At 55.0% G+C, this 20,569-nt stretch overlaps 7 protein-coding genes across 7 annotated transcripts; 2 read left to right on the top strand and 5 right to left on the bottom strand.

Annotated features, from left to right (window-relative positions):
* Positions 1-566: 566 nt before the first annotated feature.
* On the bottom strand, positions 567-1,532 carry CkaCkLH20_09448 (uncharacterized protein; the record flags this gene model as incomplete). Its single annotated transcript, XM_038892163.1, has 3 exons — positions 567-1,230; positions 1,303-1,424; positions 1,473-1,532. 3 exons carry the CDS (start codon positions 1,530-1,532, stop codon positions 567-569), a joined length of 846 nt encoding a protein of 281 aa, XP_038742399.1.
* Positions 1,533-2,451: 919 nt separating this feature from the next.
* On the bottom strand, positions 2,452-4,512 carry CkaCkLH20_09447 (uncharacterized protein; the record flags this gene model as incomplete). The annotated part of the gene is made up of 1 exon (XM_038892162.1): positions 2,452-4,512. The coding sequence occupies one exon, from the start codon at positions 4,510-4,512 to the stop codon at positions 2,452-2,454; it is 2,061 nt and encodes a 686-aa protein (XP_038742398.1).
* Positions 4,513-4,867: 355 nt separating this feature from the next.
* Positions 4,868-5,803, top strand: CkaCkLH20_09446 (uncharacterized protein; the record flags this gene model as incomplete). Its single annotated transcript, XM_038892161.1, has 1 exon — positions 4,868-5,803. One exon carries the CDS (start codon positions 4,868-4,870, stop codon positions 5,801-5,803), a length of 936 nt encoding a protein of 311 aa, XP_038742397.1.
* A 997-nt stretch (positions 5,804-6,800) lies between these two features.
* On the bottom strand, positions 6,801-7,932 carry CkaCkLH20_09445 (C6 transcription factor; the record flags this gene model as incomplete). The annotated part of the gene is made up of 2 exons (XM_038892160.1): positions 6,801-7,388; positions 7,435-7,932. 2 exons carry the CDS (start codon positions 7,930-7,932, stop codon positions 6,801-6,803), a joined length of 1,086 nt encoding a protein of 361 aa, XP_038742396.1.
* Positions 7,933-13,012: 5,080 nt separating this feature from the next.
* CkaCkLH20_09444 (uncharacterized protein) lies at positions 13,013-14,034 on the bottom strand (the record flags this gene model as incomplete). Its single annotated transcript, XM_038892159.1, has 4 exons — positions 13,013-13,137; positions 13,188-13,591; positions 13,647-13,740; positions 13,794-14,034. The coding sequence occupies 4 exons, from the start codon at positions 14,032-14,034 to the stop codon at positions 13,013-13,015; spliced, it is 864 nt and encodes a 287-aa protein (XP_038742395.1).
* Positions 14,035-15,030: 996 nt separating this feature from the next.
* Positions 15,031-16,228, top strand: CkaCkLH20_09443 (uncharacterized protein; the record flags this gene model as incomplete). Its single annotated transcript, XM_038892158.1, has 4 exons — positions 15,031-15,113; positions 15,160-15,622; positions 15,672-15,869; positions 15,923-16,228. The coding sequence occupies 4 exons, from the start codon at positions 15,031-15,033 to the stop codon at positions 16,226-16,228; spliced, it is 1,050 nt and encodes a 349-aa protein (XP_038742394.1).
* A 926-nt stretch (positions 16,229-17,154) lies between these two features.
* Positions 17,155-18,360, bottom strand: CkaCkLH20_09442 (protein kinase-like domain protein; the record flags this gene model as incomplete). Its single annotated transcript, XM_038892157.1, has 1 exon — positions 17,155-18,360. The coding sequence occupies one exon, from the start codon at positions 18,358-18,360 to the stop codon at positions 17,155-17,157; it is 1,206 nt and encodes a 401-aa protein (XP_038742393.1).
* Between the last annotated feature and the right edge of the window lie 2,209 nt (positions 18,361-20,569).

Here is a 20,569-nt window from a genome sequence, read left to right as displayed (position 1 = left end):
CCAAGCAATCCATCTTCTTTTCGCCTTTGTATCCCTTTGCCTCCCTAATAAATGCCGTTGTTTTTCCATAGGACGAGTTCCCTGAACAGCACGTCAGCTAGACTCTGTGACGAGGGTCGAGGCCATCATTGCGAAAGTTTCTTGCCCCGGGCGTCGGTTGATCTGTCTACCTTCTTACCAGGCGCTGCCAGGATCATCATGACGGAATACACCATGCTTGTTTACTGCCGTTCTCCCAAACATCTCCAGGGCTGCATAAGGTCAATCGTCAATCTGATCTACGCAAACTACCGGGTACGACGACGGGGCCTCATGCACGTGGACTGGGTGAAATAATACTAGGGCATTGTATTGCAACAGGGATACCAGTCCTCGTAACGGACCACTCGACCATGTGCAGCTCGTAGTTGGGTATCGAGTCGGAGAGTCCTATACGCCGGTTGTTTGGTCCGCACCCGGGCTTGAATCCGAAGAATGCCAATTGACAGATCTCACGGCCTCACTTCGAGCAAAGGAAACGATTGGGGATCCAGCAATGAGTTATTTGATTAATCTAAGACTATTGACTAGCCATCGGATCCCATACAACTCAGCCTTGAAGGGCTACCAAATGGGTCATCCTCTCCCTCGTCTCTGCTCGAGAGAGCGGGCAACTTGTCTGAATCCTGAGATGTGCTTTCTCCCGTAGAAGACGGAATTACGACGATGTCTCGAGACGCAGACAAACTGGGGCTACGGGTCTTGCGACCCTCATTGCCTTTGCGTTGATCGCGTTTGCCGTCGTCCCCGGTACCGCTCGCCTTGTCTTTTGGTCTCGACAGCCTCTTGGGCGGCCGCTGCTCATCTTCGGAATCCTCCACCTCTTTTGCCAACCGACGGCCCCTGTCAGTTGACTTGAACGTCGACTGGAGGCTCGAATGGTCACTTGATGGCCTTGGCCCGGTCCCCGGTCGCTGTGCGGATTGCGGCGGTCGCATTTGCACATTCGTCGTCGCCTGAAGCGTCGAAACCTCTTGACGGGTCTTCTTCACTGGACGAGGTGGCATTCGGAATCCATCGGTGCTTGGCTGGTCTCTCTTCTCTGCGCTCGTGACAGCGTTGACCACTGGACCGGAGTCTGCGTTGAAAAGTTCCATCATCCTCTGTGTCATTGCTGTCGCTTCCGGGCCCGCCCCCTGGGCTACCCTTGCTCTGAACTCGGCGCGACTCTCGGATGTGATAAGCAAGGTGCTGTTAATTGCGAACGTATACCAATAGGTATGTGTGTCCATACGCGTCAATCTCCCATTTCAATCCGCGTACGTCGACTTGAGAACGGGCAGCACGTCGATATCTTCCTGGTCGAAGATGCGGATGCGGTCCATGTCTTCTGGAGCCCTGCCGCGCATTCGGACTGCCGCCATCAACACGTATGTGCAGGCTTCCTCGAATGTGGGATGCGTCATGCCTCAGAGGAAAATCGTCTTGAGAACTTGCAGAGACTCCAGCGTCTTCTTGTCGTGGATCGACGGTGTGAATCGTACACGGATCATGGATGTATCTCAGTGAGACCGCGCGCACGAATCGTGCGATGTTTTGCGTGTTCGGAACAAGAAACCCACCGCATTTTTGTCGATCGTGGCTAGAACATCAAAGCCAGTGGTGCCTCTGATCTCGTTGTTGATCTCGATGAGTTGCGACCTCGCGTTGAAGCCCAGGGGCGACTCTTCGACTCCTTCATTCGCGTTGTTGTCTTTTCGCATCGCCGGGAACAAGAGAAATCAGAATCTGGACCAAACAGTCTTCTCCGTAATGTCGCAGCCTTGGAGGCCATCGAAGCCGAAGTATGCAGTTCCAATTGCCGTGGAGATGAAGTTCTTGAGCTGGTCCTGACTTCCTTCGGCCCTTCACGGTCCGGCTTGCCACGAGAATCTGACGATGGGGCTCTGCTCCATTTCTCGAATACTGTCTTCGTTCTTGTCCTTGGTTTCACCCAGGTCGAAACGGAAGTTCAGGTGTCTGATGAGAACCATGAAATGGTTGAGAACTGCTAGCCCAGTTTGAACTCCCGAGGCCTGCGTGTATGGAGGAGGGATGGCGCTTTGCAGGAATGGATTTTATTTCTTCGGCGAGTAAACTCTGCCAGCGCAAGAAACTTCCTTCGCCGGCATATTATTGCAGGCTGTTGCGGAGTTCCACGTCGTCAAGCACCAGGCATCAACAACGAGCCATCCCTAGTGCGAACGGCGCACCCGGCGTTCTTAAAGTCCCAAAGCATTGGTTCCGAGTCATACAGAGGCCATGAAGTCCAATTAACTATAGAGTCTCTATGGATGATGTGCCATCTGGCTTCATTTTGTGAGGTACCTTGGACGTCCTACACAAGTCTCCGGCCCTGATACTAAGGTCTGGATCTGCGTGTCCTCAGTTGACCTGACCTCAGCCCTCGACATCCATCCTTTTCTATTGACATTACACCCTTTCACCAAATTGCACCGGGCCATTGGGCTTCAATCCCAACTCTTGAAAGGCTTCGACGACTGTCGCCGTTGGGACCGTCGTTAGAAGACGGCCCTTATAGATCGACTCCTCCCTGTCCGTGAAGAAGAAGAGGCCGAAGCCTCCTTTCATGCGATCCCAGTCCAAGATCACATCATCTTTGTCGCACATCAGCGGCGTTTTCGACAGAACGCTCCATGACCGAGGCCCGTCCAAGTAGACGACGCGGTGCAACCAGGCCTTGACCATCAAGTATTCAAGCTGTCCCATGAGATCCATGTCGAGACTCTGTTCCGGGTCGATCTCTGGCTCTAGGCCCCCTTCTCTCAACTTGAGAAGGATGGACTCGGCAGTGACATGAATATTCGTACATTGAGCCAAGTCGATGGTCAGATTTCCGGAGTCCGCTTGCCGCTGACTTATCTTCGGATACCCCAAATAAAGCCGGTAAATGGCCAAAGCCATCCAAATAGCACTGGAACGGATTGCCTCGACGGGGACATCTCGACATTCCGCCAGGATTCCGTTCGTAAGCTCAGCCTCCCAGCGAAGCCTGAAGAACGCAGTGGTGCCTTGGAACCGCAGGACAATAGCCACAATTTGGACGATAGCAAGGCGCAAGACAGGACTTATTCTCTCGTCCGAGCAGTAGCCAAGAAGGATCGCGCACGAGACGTCGTAGTCGGTGAGGGCGGACCATCGGCAGGTCCACCGACCAAGTTCCGTAAGCTTGTATGTGACTTTGATTGGCGCCTCCGTGCCCACAACTCTTTCCAGGCAGCCCAATACAGTAAGATTTCCGAGCGCCTCATGCAGGCCGTTTCGATTGCGTATGAAGCATGTGGCCAGACGGTCGGTACTCAAGCTCGGGTACTGAACCAACGCCCAGAGAATGAAAGCGTCCAGGAGCTGATCTTCGAATACTCTGTGTTCTCCTAGATGTTGAATTTCCTCCATGGACAGCTGGGAATGGATGGTCAAGTTGGATGAGACACCCTCATCTTCCAACGCCCGTTGGATCTGTTTGTTGAGCTCGCTCTTTGACGCGAGCCCGACCGCGTTGACGACCCTTGAGATCATAGGATCGAAGCGTTTGACAACTCTTTCCTTGCATAGCACCAAATGTTGTACACCATCCGGAAGCCTTGATTTGGACGTTGAGAACGCGGGAAGCATGACTACCGCACCGGTATCAGTGGCCAAGGGCTCTTCGTCACCTTGTACTACGAAAGACTTGACCGCCAGCTTGGTCAACCTTTCGTGGAAGGGGTCTGGGCGATGGCTCAAGTTCGTCGGGCCCAAGGCGTCATAATAGACACCAGTTCTTGTTCTCTTGAATGGCGACTTGGTATTGGACGCCTTGTCGTCTTGGAGGCCGTAATCTTGCGATATGACCGTTGCTGCTTCTTGCAAGAATCTTTGGTAGTCGGCACGGTACACCTTCCATTTGAAGCTGCCCGCTGTCGGCTTGCCATCGAGCTGTGGAAGTTGGAATGTAGCAATGTCGACTTCATCCGCATCGAGGAAAACGGACACCATTTTGCTGAGGCTTTGGTCGATCGGGTTTGGAGATATCCACGCCACTCGAAGGATCGCACTCTCTGACCAGTCGCAGATCAACTCCGACAATTCCATTGCCAATCGGGCGTAGTTGAAACCGAGTGTCTCGTCCACGTCGATGATAAGGAGGTGTTTGCAGTCCAGAGTACGGCCTGGAAAGACGCTTCGAAGCCCCTTGTAAGTTGTAATCTGCGGTAAAGAGTCGTCCTGCTGCTTAGACCAACAGTCCGCGACTTTTTGGGCTTCCTCCCGGCTCCGTAGCATGTATGATGTCGTGTGGTTGTCGCACTCTTGTCCGGACGTTTTTGCCGCAATCATCTGCTGGAGGGATTGGATGAGCCGGGCGTCTTTTTCACAGCCCGGGGGTGTTTGGATGTGTGCCAATCTGACGTTTTCATCGCCGTCGAACCATTCTCTGATCTTGTACATCTTTTCGCTCCATTCTTTCGGCATAGCCTGGTCGGGGCTCGCCATGTCTGCGGCTTGTTGTGTTGCTGACCGAGTTGTCGTTGTTGTGGTTTGGAGTGGTGTTTGTGGGTATGCGGGAGCCGTGGGAATTCAAGACTCTGTAAGGTACGTTCCTGCCTCAAAGGGCGGCCACTGGTACGTTGTACTGCCGAAAGGTTTATCTCTCCCAAGGCAGATTAGATAATAAAAATCCAATGTTCTAGAAGGGCGCCTTTGTGCAAATTTTTCGTGTGGTGAAAGACGTCTTTGACGGCGATTCAAGGTGTGTAGTCGGTGCAGGCCGTTTGGTATCCACTTTTTCCCGGCATCTTTCCCCCAAACACCAACATCTAACACCATCCCAATCCACAACATTACCAAGATGGAGTCCATTAAGCGTCGTGCCGACGACGACACCGTCAACCCCCAGCCTGCGAAGAGAAGAGCCACTGCCTTCGACCTCGACTACATCCGGTCCGCCGAGTCGATGCGCACCGGCCCTGGCGCCTTCAGCTGCAACTTCGACTTCGACGGCCACCGCAAGTTCGGACTGGCGGCCTCCCGCGAAGACATCGTGTCCGAGTTCGCAAAGCAGCTGGACCGAGTACCCGGCAAACGCGTCCGCATCGTCTTTGAGGGATACGACGACGACCAGCCGAACACTACTACCACCCAGCTCATTGAGAGGACGGCCAACCAAGATGCTATGCATAGTCAGGCTCACGGCATGGAAGTCAACCGTGACGTCCGACCGTCTCAGAGTACCAGCCACGAGGGACACAAGGCCATCCCGAAGACGGAGAGGCCGGAAGACATCTTCGATATGATTCGCTCTGGCTCTATATCTGGGTCCGGACCTCCGCCGGTAGAGGCCAAGCTGGGAGAAGGAGGTAGCCTCGAAGGTCTAGTGAACGCATTCGGGGGGGCCAACCCAGGCCGGCACACACAATCATACTCATCTTTCAGCTACATCAACCATGACGCTCTGAAGGGGATGAACTCCCCGGTCGTCGATGGACGTTCGTCTCCTGACCACGATCAGCCCGAAGGAGACCTCTATGCCTCTGCTCATCGCCGGATTCCTGATCATACCTCCGAAACTGGCGATTCGACGTCTATGGCGGACCAGAAAATTTTGCCCGATTTCTTTGGTGCCGCCGTCAATGAAGAGGTCTTCCTTGGTGGCTACGGCTCAAGCTCCTCGACTCCTCGAGTCTTATCATATCCGTACCACCGAGATGAGCCCGCCGAGCCGCGGCCGCAGACAGCAGATAGCACCGGCAAAAAGTTCATGCCCAGGAGAAGATACAGGTGCTAGGGAAAAGACGGGTGGCAACTGTGTACACGTCTTCGGCTTTGATAGATCTTCAAGGGCTGGTGGAAGACTTGGTGAGAGCGGATGGGGCAAACGTTGCTGACCGTGGGTAATGCCCCTGCGACCTGTCGACTAGACTTGTAGTCATGCAATAGAATCGAAGCACCATTTACATCTCGTCGTGAACGCACTGAGTCCCATAGCTGGAACATGCGAATAGACAGATTGCTTCCTCCACAGAGCCGAGTCTCTCTCACGTTTAAACCAATGTTTGGCCGCCGGTCAGTAGATTTACCTCGCCTCAGTCCTGACGTCCAGATATCATGGTGTCGCCCGCGAGGACAAACACGACCCGACGGATCTGCATCAGCAAAACGATGACCGGTCGTACGAGCTGGATTCTGCAACGGGTGAGCCGTTGGTGGCTTGCACAAACCCGCATGAGCGGCAAACAGGACGAGCTCTCGGCCAATGAACTGCGCATATCACTAATCCTTCCGTCCCGGCATGCTGATCGTGCATCTGCACGGCAATCTTCACAGCAATCTTAACCCACCCAGAGGCAACACCGCCAAGATCTTCACATTCAGGGACAGCATCATTGTTCGCAACGACTTGTATTGATATGACCACTACAGGCCGTCGTCTTCTCCCCTCTCTCTCTCACTCCTCAACGTAAACCACCCTCTCTAATAGGTATCTACAAGAATATGATTAAGATCCGCACTATGCGAAGATTACATTTGTACCGCATCTCGTCGGATGCTATGCCGCTGCACCCCAGCGAATGCCCGCCGTAACCCGCCAACCGACGCCCCTTCGGCGTCGGCTTTTATCTTTCCCATGACAGTGATATAAGACTAAATATGAACTCCGAGCCATAACTCGAAGGGCCCAGCAGGCAGAATTAAGAAAAATGTAGAAAGAATGTTTGGGGTATCAAGGCGCTCGCTGGAAAATCAAACAAAACATGACTCATAACCGTGCCGCACGTCGGGGCTCATCCAAAATTGAAGGCCACCGCGAGGGCCACCAACGCGGTCGTGAGAGCCCACGAGGGCACCGACAGCCCGGCCATGCCGACAGCAATCTGCAGCGTGTCGTTGACGTACTCGGGCCCGCAGATGGTGTTCACCTGCTTGGCGGCGTCCACGTACGTCGACGAGATGGCGAGCCGGCGGTTGGCGGTGAAGGTCTGGTAGATCTCCATGGTGCGCTTGAGGCAGGAGCCGCACGTTGGGTTCGCGCTGCCGGGGAGGGTCATGTTGAGCGGGAGGTAGTAGAAGTAGACGTTGGACGGGGTGGTGAGGTTGGTGACGGCGTTGGCGAAGCAGTACATGGAGGTGTCGGGGTCGGTGAGGCAGGTGGCCTTGTAGAGCATCTCGTACGACTTGAGGCCGAGGTAGGCCTGCATGACGATGGGGTTGCCCGAGTCGTAGTCGGAGCCGCAGTTGGCGTCCATGGTGAGGTTGCCGGCGACGCCGTTGAGGTACGAGGTGCAGAACGCGACGTCGGCGCTGCAGGTGGCGTCGAGGACCTTGACGATGCTCAGGAGCTGCTTCTCGGCCTCGAAGAAGGACCGCGAACCCTGGGCGTGTTAGTGTTTGTCGTGTGTCAACGGGCGGGGGACTCACCTGGAGAAGCATCGACAAGGGGTAGCACTTCTTGAAGTTCTGGTTGGTGAGGAGCTCGTTGATGAAGCGGGGGCACGAGGCGCCGTCGTTGCTGGTGAAGTTGAAGGCCAGGCTGGTGTCGAAGGGCGAGGGCAGGGGCGAGGCGGCGGCGACGGTGGTGGCGGGGACGGCGACGGAGATGGTCAGCGTCGTCGGGTCGTCGGTGGCCTTGACCTTTTGCGTGGCGGTCGGCGTGTCGGTGACGCTGTCGTCGTCGCGCTTCCTGAGCTCCTGGTTCGGCAGCATGGTCCAGCGGCCCCGGATCATGGTCGGGGTGCGGTCGTCGACGATGAGGGCGTCCAGGGGGGCGATGATGGCGGGAGGCGTGATCTGCGCGGGGAGCGCTTCAGAGAGGGATTCGGAGGCGGCCGAGACCAGAGAGATGACGGTAAGGAGAATTATGAGCCATAGTGACCGTGGCCGGCGGGAGGATGGTGAAGACATGGCGGGGGGCGTCATGAAGCTGCGAGACGCAGGTGTGAGGAACAGGACATAATCCTGTGATGCGATGTCCGACGTTTTTGACCCCACGTTGATCGGCGTCGATTGTCTGTAGTGATCGACGAGATCACGCACGCGATGGTGGATATATTATGGCACCAAGGAAAAACAAGACCACCACTCCACTGCTGCAGTTGGTCTGTGTTGGTGACGAGGTGACGAGGCGATTCGGCGGGTAAACGAGTGATCCGCTGTCGACACCAGTGAAGGAGTCGATATGATGCTTGATTTGAGTCGATCTGAAGTGTCCGTTGGCGACGGTCGGCGGCTGTCGCGATCCAAAGTCCTACTCGTCGACACGATGATTAACCAATTTCGTGGGTATTAGGCCGGTCGGTGTCGTCCGTATCGTCGAGAGCTCAGGCTTGGGTCGACAGGAAGCTGAGGCTCTTGGAGGGCGGCGACGATCCCTGGAACTGGCTGGGGGAGAGGAAGAGGTTAAGAAGGAGAAGCAATGAATGGGAGAGACGGGATGGGGGGGAAGCGAGCAATATTGGCTTGGCTCGCTCGCGTGGTGGGAGGCAGAGGAGAACAGGGGTCCAGGGGAAGAAGGACTCTGACTGTTCAAACGAGGACTTGGAGGCCCAAAAGGAGGACGGGACGAAGGTGGAAGCAAACAGAGAGGGCCGTGTCTTCAATGGTGGGTGGATGCATGGACGGCATCTGCGGTGGGTTGGGTGGTATTTTGCGTCGAGAAGGGAACCTTGGAAGAGGTTTGGAGACGATTCCGCTATCAAAAACCCGGTCCCAGACGTGCCTTGCGTGCCTCTTCTCACCCACCTGGGACATGCACACGCACCGCAAGAACTTGGACTGGTTCGTGAGGTGTGGCCCCGTGGTCCTGGTCCAGGTCAAGGTCCAGGTCCGGAGCGAACAGGGGGCACGGAGCAGGGGGCCAGGGGCGAGGCATCACGCTAGAGGCAGGGCACCGGGAGGGGGGAAAGGAGGAGATTTGGCGTCAAGCCACTCAGCTTGAAGTAGTCTATCACCAGTTCTGGGTGAGGGGTGACTTCGCATTCCTCCACTTCTTGCGATGCACCAAACATGGAGACACGGGCAGTGTTGCCCAGTTCAAGCCTTGGAATCCTCGAAGCGAAGCTTGACAGCTGCGGTTCCCGGACTGCGGGTTGACGTCGTTCAATGCCGCTTGATACGACTGACTGCGTTATTATTTGGGTGAACCAGAAACAACCTTATTATCAGCACGACGGCCAAACGGCCAACTGGCGGTGACTGGCCGATACGACGCAGCCCGAACAACAGTGCCACGCTGCGGCAGCAATAGTCAGTCAGATCAAGGTCGCGATGAATGGCTGACAAAAGGAAGCGAGCCGGGCAGAACATGCCAATTCGTGGTCTAGAACTGCACAGTCACGACAGGGTTGCAGCGAGGGATGAGCACCTCGCCCCGTTGATTGGCGGCGGGTTGGAACGGGCAGCACGTCAGATGGAATATTGTCTCTGATGCTTCTCCTCTGTCTGGAAGACGGCCAGCGGGAGATGACCACTCTCATGCCCGTATCGGGAGACGATGGAGAGCATCCGCATCCCCTGGCGGTTGTCGTGCTCTCTGTCTCCAGTCTCCGGGCCCTTTGCCTTTCCGGCGCCGCATTGCGCTCCAATGTCCGACTGCGCCTGAAGTTGTGGGGGGCCGATTCGTCTGTCTTCAGGTGGGTGATCGACGCACCTGTCACTGCCAAAGGACTCGACATTCGAACTGGAGACTCAAGACTGAGGTCTTCCGCTTCTATTTGCGGTCGGTCATCTGCGGAGATCGACTGCCGCTTCTCGAGAACTTCCTGTTGTGCGCTGGAAGAAAACGCAGCCAAGCAGCGAACCCCTCGCGATGGAACGCGTATCGCCCCGCTTGCGATATTATCCAGATGCAATGACATGCACAAGGCCACATGCACATCCCGGATATGCATAAAGCAGATTGGCTGTCCTGCACAGAGATTTCAACGGCCAATCACAGCCGCGTATGCCCTGGTGGATGCCGTTCATTGGCCCGAGGGTCAGCCCACCCCCACTTGACGGCGCATTTCCTATTTGTGCCTCTCGCGATGCTGTACCCTCGTACCTTACCATCCTCACCTCGGAACGCTGAAGCCCCGGCTCTCCTCTTCTTGTTCATCTCGTTCTTGATTCTGCGTTCCATCCTGACGTGACGGGAAACGACGGAACACGACGCTGTCGACATTGATCCTCCCGGCTCAAGGTTTCTCGGCCCAATATCTGATGGATCCCAAAATAGCGACCTCCAACGGGGCCCTCCATGGACGACGTCTGTTCTCTCGAGGCCGACAAAAGAAATCTCTGCTAATTAATCACTTCCGTGCGCTTCGATCCAGACCAAGATTTGACAGCGCTCCGCAATCCGAACCCCATCGCCTGAGTCGTCGTCTGCTCGACCTGACGTGGCCCGAATAAGGCATTTTCAGCTGCCTCTAGCCTCAATCAGTCTCAATAATCGACCCACGCTTCCATGCGTCGTTCTGCAGTCTTCGCCAGCCGATGAATGCCTCGCGAGAGCTGTCATTTCATGCAGCCCGCACCAGCCAATTCCAAAAGATTTTCACTGGAATCGGCCGGATCTGCAAGGCGCTGGCCTGGCTGCTGGGAACCCAATCACGTCGTCCGTCTCCAGCTGTTCATTTCCTGCCACGCCGCCCACGAGGGGTCCCTTGCCATCAGCCGCAGCCACCACCAACCACGGCGCCTGCAGCGAAGAACCCTACCATCCCCGCGCCGTCCCCGTAAGGCCGACAGAGACTTCAGACGACAAGAGTCAGTCCAGCATAAACTTCATCTGCCGTCCAAAGTCAAATACACGACGACATCGGATGGAGCGGTCCGACCAACCTACCGCAACCGCATCCGTCGGCAATCAACACCATGGCATCCCGCAGAAAGGATGCCCCCTCCAGCCTTCGAGAAGCTGTCAACTCGACTCATTTCGTGAGACTCCCAAGTGGTGTCATTGTCTCATTTCCCAGCCGATGCGCCGGTGAGCCGTCAGGAATGCCATCACCCGCCGCCGCGTGTCTGACTGCCACACGGCCTTGAGGAAACGGCCTGTCTTGGTATTGGTCCGCGGCGTTCGTCCCCAAAGCCCATCGACGCGGCTAGCGCGAGGTCTATCGAGCTGTGGCTTTCGCGCTGCCTCTGCTAGTCGACGGGTACCTGCGCCTCCTTGCATACCATCCGCATAGCGTACACGCGGGCGATTCTCAGACCTCTCCTATGGGTTGTGCGACCACAGATCGCGCAAAGTGTGCGGCAAGCGCCCGCTCCCGACCAGTCTGGCCGTCGAGTGATATCATTGCCCCTTTTCGGCTTCAATGGTGGACCTGATTACTGGAATCCGAACAGGCGCGCAATATGCGTTACCAGCCCCTCGGGAGGCCAGATATCCAGCCGATATTCTCCGCGCACTCCAACCACGTTGACTGGGTCCGGACCCATGGACAGCTGTTGTGGTTGAGTCGAGTGATTCACCTCGGCGCTTGTTCTCAGAGCGTGGAATATTGTCCGTCGGTTCGCACAGATGTCCCACAGACACGAGACGGCTGGGGCGACGTTGCTCAGCGACGGTCTGTTGCAGCTTCGCCTTGCTTGCGTGCCACCCGAGCCTGTTACACCGCTCCAGATGATGCGCAACGGCGGCATCAAACAGTGACACGGGTACTCAACACGAAGTAGCGAGACACAGTCGCCGCCTAAATCCTCCGCCGCGTTCCGGCGTGCGAGCTGGAATCCGGAATCGGCGTCTTGACTTCGATTTTAATTGCAGACTCAGACAGGTTTCACGGCGCAGTAACGCACGTCTGACGTGGGCAGCGAGCTGCGTTGGCGCCGACGACGTCTTGATCCACTTCTAGAAGCAGCTTGCACAGGGAGACGACGACTTCGCCTCTGTTTGACTCACCACGATCGATACGAGCCATCTTTGGAGACGCCGCCGAGACAACAACAGACTCGAGCTGATGCTTCGAATCACATACTCACCGCCACCCTAACGTTTCAGCCACCGGTCTGCCCAGATGCCATCTCATGTTTGTGGACAGCTAGGAGGAAAACAACTCGATGATGTCTGTGATGCACGGCGATCGTCCGTGGTGCCCAGACGCAAGGACCGATAGACTCCACGCAAGCTCCGTGTCACCGCCGCGCGTCCGGGCCGAGCGGGTCCAGTCCGGGATTCCTGCCCACGGACCATAAACAAATAGGAGCCGGGAGCGCGCTCGTTGCGGTTGAGGCTCTGTTGAACGACCTGAAGGAATTGGATCCCGCGGCTATTTATGTTCTGGAAGCGAAGGATCACCCCCACGCGGGCAGCAGGCCCGGATAGCGTCATCGAGCGGAAGCAAGTGCGCAGTTCGTTGAAGAGACGTAAAGAGATGTCTGTGGGTATTCATCAGGTCTCAGGCCAGGATGCCGGAGCTCCCGGGGTCGAACACCGCCGTTTGGATTTGTTTTCAAAGTGAGAAGAGGTTGCTGCGCGCAGCCGTGCCATCAAGCGATGCTTTCGAAGATTGTGCTTCCGTAGTGACGAGGCTGCCATGAAGACTGCTGAAACGCCGGTGATTTGGACAGCGTCTACCCTTGAAATCCTCTTGGGGCCGCCGTATGCTAAGGGCGCAGCTCATGTCTATCAACTGCTGGACAAAGCCATCACAAAACACCTCAATGTATTGATCATCACAATAAAATGAGCTCGCTGGAGCCCCTATATCAGATACAAACGCCTGGGTGCCGATTTGATTCGATTCGCACGACTTGTCTATGTCTCTTATAATTAATATACTTCTCTGAACCGGCGCGGCCAGCGCACCGAAAGGCTCCGCCAAAGAGTTACAAGGAGCAGATCTGTCGAAAAGGAACAGCCACCGCGTCCGATGACTGAGGCATACGCGTCGAGGCTTGGTCTCCCAGACAAAGTGTCACTTAGTCCGCGTACTGGAAGCAGAGACGGCCACGAAGGGAAATAACATCCCGCACAATCAAATCTTCTCCGAGACCCCCCATCCACAGCACATCATCGAGGCTTGCCGGCGTGAATAGTCGGACCGGCATAATCGTACTCGCGCGCCTCGATATCCATGTCCTGCCACTGAGACCAGATGCGATCGATCTGGGCATGGTGTAAGAAGAACAAGGGCTCTGTCGTCATTGTGAGTAACCAGTCATCGCGGATTCGAACAAAGACTGACCGTTCGGGGACGTGGTCGGCGTCATATCTCCGCCGATGGAAGAATGGATAATGCCGTGAGGACCCCCTTCGAGCTTCCAGCGGTAGTCCTCGTAGGTCGTCTCGGTCTGCACGGCGGCGATGGCGGTGCTGTTGAAGTACTCAGCCGCCCGGGCAGAGGCTTCGTTGTCGCCGTCCACGAGATTGCGGAATAGGCAATGCTCTTCCTCCACCAACTCCTTCAACGACACGGCGATGTACGAGGGCCGCAGATCCTTGAACGGCCCGGCGGTCACGCATCGCAGCAACCGGCCGTCTGCCAGCGTCTCCGTCTTGTTGTCCGACCCGTCATACCCGAAGCCGAACTGGTCCGCAAAGACGGGGGATTTGTAGAATTCCATGGGGTCCCGCGTCCAATCCCAGTACCTGCCCGTGTTAGACATTGCCGAACGAGATATCGCCCTTCAGCGGTCCTACTCACGGGACGGAACCCTCGTAACCGCATTCGTGCAGAGCATTCTCATACACGACGGTGAAGTAACGATGCCACGGCAAGAACGTGGCGATGCCGTGGACTGCTGCAGTCAACACTTGAACCATCGGGGCTCTGATATTGTCTCCCACGTACTGATTTCGTTGTACTTCTGATGCACGAAGGGGAAATCGTCGTACAGCGAAGTCGGCAGATCGATCTTGGACGGCTTGGTCTTCAGGCACAGGACCGCGTCGATGTAGCTCTGGCGGTTCTCCTCGCTGAGATCGCGCCACTCGCGGCGGACCACGGGTGCGGTGCAGCGCGCAGGATCGGGGTAGGTGAGCGCGGCGGCACCGGCGAGGCCGAGGAGGAAGGATAGGTGTGAAAAGAGCATGATGAACCTGGTGTGCTTGGATCTTGGGTTTCGTTAAAGGTGGTGGTATGTTGCAGAGACCACGTCTTTATATGTCTACAGCAACAACGGTGCCGTGCCCGCAACTTCAACATTTTTCTCCTCCCTCCTCAACATGGTACGCAAAGATCACATCCCTCGTGTTTCGTCCCAGACGTATGTGAAAATGGCAACTTTCCGGCGAATCTTTGCCATATCAAAAGGCCATGCCGGCAGATATTCTACGAGATACCACAACGGCCCGCTAGAGGTCTTGGTATCCCCACGTTATACGAGCCCCGTTTTGCAGTCTAAGCTCGTGATCGTGGATGTCAGAACGTGCTCTAAAAAGTCGTTGTTTCGATGGATCGGAGTTAGGCTCTATTCAAACAGGCCCTTGAAGTTGTACGGATTCGAAAGAAGTATTCTAGACTTACGCTTCGGATACGACTTATCGATGGGCTACAAGAGCAAGCTTATTTTTCTGGAAAACGAATACTTTTCATCATGTTATTGATTCAGTTCGTATGAATGCAAATCGAATGGTCATCTGGTCTCAGCAATCGATGTCACAAGCTGAAGGGAGTTGACTGCGCCGCTGTTGCGTCCCAACCCATTGAAGAGCTGGCCAGCATAATTAATACAGAGTATGGATTGTTGCTAGCATCATTAGCAAGACTCTTGCTGTGTGATGCTGTTGGTTGCCCAGGCCAGCTCGTGACGATCGCAGAGCGCAAGTTTTATCGACTGCCAAGTGACGCCAAAGCTACAGAAAGATCCATCTCTTCCTTATTATTTTGGTCCAATAGAATAATTCAAATCCACCTGGATCTGACCGAAACGGGGGGTATTTACGGGTCTGTTTTCGTATACGACCCACGCGGTGGTTCTTCCGTTCCGAAGCGAATCCTTGAAACCCCCGGGGCCCCTTTTCCCATGCTGACTACCGGTCAACGATCGTGCTTCGAGACCAATCCCTCGCCGGGCCTCGACTAGACGATGAATTTTCTCAAGACCTTGCCCGAACGGGCTTTTGTGGCTGTCGTGGCAGGGCAGGCTCTCTCCATCACGGCCATCCAACTGTGAGTTTCATCCTCATCATCACGACTTTCCACTGACCATCTTCAGGGCCGCACTTGTAAGCTACCTGCACTGGGTCAACCCGGTAGCATACCAAGTGCCAGTGACGTACGTTGTCCCGATGGCATTCGCGATAAGTGCGCTGGGCTCATTGTTCCAAGCCGTCGTCGCGGTCGACTCGTGTCGCGTGAAAAACAAGTCGCAGCTCTGGGCGCAGTGCATCATCAACGCCTGCCTCACCATCACCCTGGGGCTGCAGCACGACCAGACCAAAAACGCCAACGATCGCATCGTGAGCGGCTATGACATGTACCACCACCCCTTTGCGAAGGACGCGCACTCGTTCTGGAACATCGCGCACCCCGTGAGCATCACGTCGACGGCCGTCAGCGCGGTCTGCAGCATCGCCATGATCGTCATCGCCACCCGTCTCCACGTTGAGTTCGCCTGGTCGGTGTATGAGCAGATCAGCCCCGATATGCGGATGAAGAGGAGACATAAGCAATACGAGGTGCGTTCACGCAGCAGATTGGCGGTGTGTAAGTGTCTGACAACTTCAGCAGACCTTCCTGGTCTTCCTCAAGATTTCGCCGCTTTTCATCATCCTCTTCGTCATCGTGTACAGCTTCGTCGAGGTTCACTACAAACAGCCCGAGTTCGCTCTGACGCTCGCCCTCGTACCCGCCATCCTGATCCATTCGGTCTATGCCGGCTACTGCGCGATGAGGGAGTACGCAAAGAGGATGTTGCTGGTCATGGTACGTGTTCCGAACTCTCATCGAAGTGCATTGCTAACACCACAACCTCGCAGGCGGGCCAGCTCGGGATCATGGCATACCTCAGCAGCCGGATCTGGTTCCTCTTCCCGGGCGACGGCTCGATGAGCGCCGAGATGATCTTCTTCGCTTCGCTCGGGCTCGCCTTCACCGCCGCGTCTCTCGTCTCCGCGATCCTGTGTACGCTCGGCTTCGGCCAGGGCCTGAAGAAGGTGCTGGTGCCGGGACGGGACGGGCAGCAGAGTTCTTCTTCGCATTTGATGGGCATGGAGATCCGGGAACCGCCGAACGTCAATCTTTCCGCGTCGCAGTTTCATTCTCGCCGCTTCGATCTCGAATAGCTGGGTTGCTGTTTCGTGCGATCTAGACCGGAAAGGTACCCGGCGGCTGCAGGACAGTTGCGTGCGAGAAGCAAGGTAATATAGACCGGTGCGGAGGGACCATCACACGAGGAGGAGGGAGGTATGCCATCGAGCCATGCGCTCGCATGATGAGGCTCCTTTCAAGCTGCTGATACAGCGGTGAACTCAGCCCTGGCAGTATGCTTTGGCCTCATTCGGTGGATGCGCATCACGAGCACACATCGTGTCCCTGACGAGGTGACCTGTTGAAGAAATGCTGAACCAGCAGACACCTGTATCCCATCAAGTACGATGTTCTCAAGTACGTATATGAGGGGTGAATAGCTGCATCTTTAATATAATTAAAAACTTTGTAATCGGCGAGTTTGGGGTACAAGAGGAGAGTGTTCTGTGGCGTCGCTCGGCACTCGATGGGATGGCGAGAGTTCTTTGCAGCTTGTTATTCGCATGAACTCCTCACGCATCTATCTAGGTGAAGCATGTCCATGTGATCAAAGCAGCGGCTTCGGCTTCTGAGCAAAGCAGATTGCGTATTTGGCCATCATCATCATCAAGACACGGACGATGAGAGATGTGGCCTGGCAAAGAATCTCCAGACGCATCCGTCTGCGTCAGGGCTCGGTTCAGATAATACAGCTCGGCTACACCCTAACGATGGAGGCAACCTCTATAACCACGCGACTGACGCCGATTAAGAATCTCATACATATTTCTTGTTGACACCGATTGTTCACGTGTCTTCAGACCTTGGGCATCCTCACTGTTACTATTCGAGGAGAACTTCTTCGCAAAATTCACCTCTGCTCAATCAAGTAATGAACGTTGTTATCTACAGTAGTTCCGCACTGGAAAGCGGCTTCTTCGCTTCGGTTCTATCACCGCAGTTGTTCCCGTAGACACGTGTCTCATACAGCTCTGTTTTGCGGTGGGCGTTCCCAGTCCAGGGTGACCTCGCCCTTCTGTCTCTTGCTTTGGCGTAATTCAGCCCAGCTCGATACCATCTTTGTAATCGGATTGCCTTCCGCGTCTGAGCTGAGGAAGGGCGGTTCGGGGGGTGGGTTAATTAGCGGCCAGTCGATGGGGTCCTCCGCTTCCGTATAAACAGAAATACGCTTTCCTTCTTGCCTCCGCTGTACCCATCGATCCAGAACCGACCGATATTCCGAGACGGGGCGATCGAGGTGAACGTCTTGGTGTTGGGGCCACGTATCCAACGATTGAACGTCGGCGGGATTCTGCTGGTCATGGGGCACCTCCCTGAAATGCTTATCGCGGGTGATGATCTCGTACAGGGTGAAGATGACACCCTTGACGTCGTCTCGCTCGTTGACGTGCCCGTCGCCTCCAATGCGACCCGAGTGGTTGAAGTCAAACAGAAGAAGGTTGTCGGTCGACGGATCCACCAGCAGATTCCGTGCGGCGATGTCCTGATGCACGATGCCGTGCTTGAGGTTGAGGTCGTCCACGACACGGGTCAGCTGCTCAAGCCATTTGAGCTTGAACACACGTGCTCGGTTATCCTCAATGGTGCCGCCGGGGATATAAACATTCGTGAACCCGACAACGTGACCGTCGAGTTCGTCAACAACGAGTCGGTCGAACTTGACGATGTTCGGATGCGGAGGAAGACGCATCCACAAATTCATTTCATGCCACAGCTTGTGCATGAACTGGTAGAGAAAATAGTATTTGAACACGACCTTCTTCGCGCCGCCGACGCCAGGGTGTGCCTGATATGACACGAGATCAACGTTGGGACATATCCGGTCGATTTCCTCCAGGTCGGAGCGGGTGATGGTTCGGAGACCCTCTGGCCGCTGCAGTTCCTCTAGAGGCGGGTAATATACGCAGGTGGTTTCGTCATCTTCGGGGTCGGTGGAGGTGGAAATCAGATGTCCGTCGTGAGAGACGTGAATCGCGTACACGTCAGGCGGGAGGGTATCGATGTGTTTCTCCAGATGTTCGATGGCCAGGTCTTCGCTGTCCTGTTCTTCGTCCATGGTAACGGCGATCACTCGCCTCTGGTCCCAATCGAGAATGTGCCAGGTGCTAGGCCCACCCGGCTGGATGAAACCGCCGGGGGCAAAGTATCTGAACTCCGGGTCGATCATGTCTTGGGAGCGTGGTGAGGGTTGACGGTGTGAAGATACAGGAAAAGCGAAGTGATCATAAGTGCGGGGTACGGCACAAGTTGATCGCCTTGAATGTAGACTTTCTCTACTTAGAGTGGGACTCACTAAATGTATTGGATGTGTCTCAACCGCGCGACACGACCAACAACAGGGGCCGTCCAACATGCAGCCTCTTGACAACTTGTATCCAACAGCGCCCTGAAGGCGGCCAAATCAAACTGAGCCGTCAGGTGAGCCGGCTGCACTCGAAAGATGAACTGTGTTGCCTCCATGACATGGGGAGAAAGGGCAAAGGTTTCAAAGAGTCATGGGCCAGCTGCGTCCAACCAGACAACGTCAATGCCAAGTTCACCCGAGAGTATGAAATACTTGAGCAGCAAGTATTATCACGTAGAAGTTCCGCAGTACACATAGCTCTGCATCCCGCGTTTGGTCTCCTCATGTACGTAGGACAAGGTTACCGAGTCGTGTGACGTATAAAGTCGCTCCCGAGTTGTTGTGTTTCCCGGATGAATAATCTCTCGATAGAAGTGACGAAAGCCGACTCCCCTCCAGTCTCAGCCACAGCTTACCGCGTCGGCTTTCCTGGCCGATGAAGGACATGATCAACATGAATGCCATGCTAAACTCGAATGGACTGTTGTGTTCTTGGGACGAATTCTGAGCGAGGACTAAAGAGCGCCTTGACGGGATGTTAAATACTTGATTTCACATGCAAGCATGGCGTCTTTCCAAGCACACGTCCAAGATCAATCACGAGGTCACATGCAAGCAGGCCATCGCAGAGCTCGCCCATCACCTCGATCCAAGACATCGCAGGGTATACTTAAATAGAGACAAACGTCAACCTACAACGGCGTAAGACGAGCAGAAGCCGATGACTGAGATACCACATCTCCAAGAAGTCACTGAAAGCAGAAGCAAGTCAAACGTGAAGTTGTCACCAAGGCCAAAACCGTTCATAGCAAGCAACCCCCGGGCCGCCGTAGCCAGAATTCAGGAGACGAATAAGCAGAAGCGTATCATCAAGAGAAGATGACGATGAAGAGTGGCGACTTCAAGTCTCTTTCAAAGGATCGCCATACCATGAGCCAAGTGCCAGCCCAACACAGGACGGTCGCGTGTCCCTTTCTGATTTGTAACACGGGACCAAATCACCATTACCCCACGGAAACTCCATGTGCGTTTTTCGAAGGGACTTGGTGCTGACTGCTACACAGCATCTACTTATATGGAGCTCGAATCAAATAAACTGCAGAGTTCTTCGACACATATGTTGATATTTTCTCCTCTTTTATAGTCCCTCCCGCGCTGTGAGACGCCGAGCCTCACATCCGAGTTTGTCAAATAGCCAAGGTAGAAGTCATTATGCATATGATGGCCCAAGTCAAGACATCGTCGAGATCGGCTACATGGCAGTAGTACCAAGAAAGTCCCTCAAAGATGGCATACGTCACATTCTCACGAAGCAGGTTTCCCCTAACTGAAGCGGACCCCTCTACCGGGATGGCCAAGCCTCACGATATGAAAGCAGCACGGAATACACAGGCGAAGATAATGAGAGACGATGAGACGCGCCTGTCTGGGTGTGTCAACGGAGGTGGGCAGTAGGGACGAATCAGCCGCAAGACTGAAGAGCTCAGACGCTACTGGGAAAACGCGCAGGACCGCAAGGCCACGGATGAGGTCACGCGCTGTTGAGACCTCTGACGATGAGTCGATGTGAAGTTTTATGAGAGAACATGTCAAACAGTCGACTTTCAACTTGTTGTTCTTCGTTGCACCATCCAATGGCTCCAGTCACAGTACACCGACAGTCAGCACTCCAACCTCAGTCACCCACACTCCCAGAACGCATCAATGTCTTGAGTGATTGGAATTACATCTAAAATAAGTACCGCAGTACTATAGGGGGGAGGGGAGTCTAGTTCTCAACCCTTAAACCGTCTTCTCTCTTTCTCGTTGATCATCAACAAGACCCCCTTTTTTGGTCTCAGTCGAACAGTTAGCTGACCCCGACAACGGGAGTATCGTGGCCCAGTTCTATCGTAAATCGCAAAACAAAACGCCCAAACAATGCAGCAAATCGACGTGGATCGGTCTTCGATCCGGATATCTCTGGAGACGAACAACGCAATTGGACCTCCGCTGACGTATGCACTTTTTCCCCTTGCAAAAAAATCAAATT

Source organism: Colletotrichum karsti (genome assembly GCF_011947395.1).
Source record: "Colletotrichum karsti strain CkLH20 chromosome Unknown Scaffold34, whole genome shotgun sequence".
Lineage (NCBI taxonomy): Eukaryota > Fungi > Ascomycota > Sordariomycetes > Glomerellales > Glomerellaceae > Colletotrichum > Colletotrichum karsti.
The sequence above is the reverse complement of the archived record's forward strand: the minus strand, read 5'-3'. Positions and strand labels throughout refer to the sequence as shown.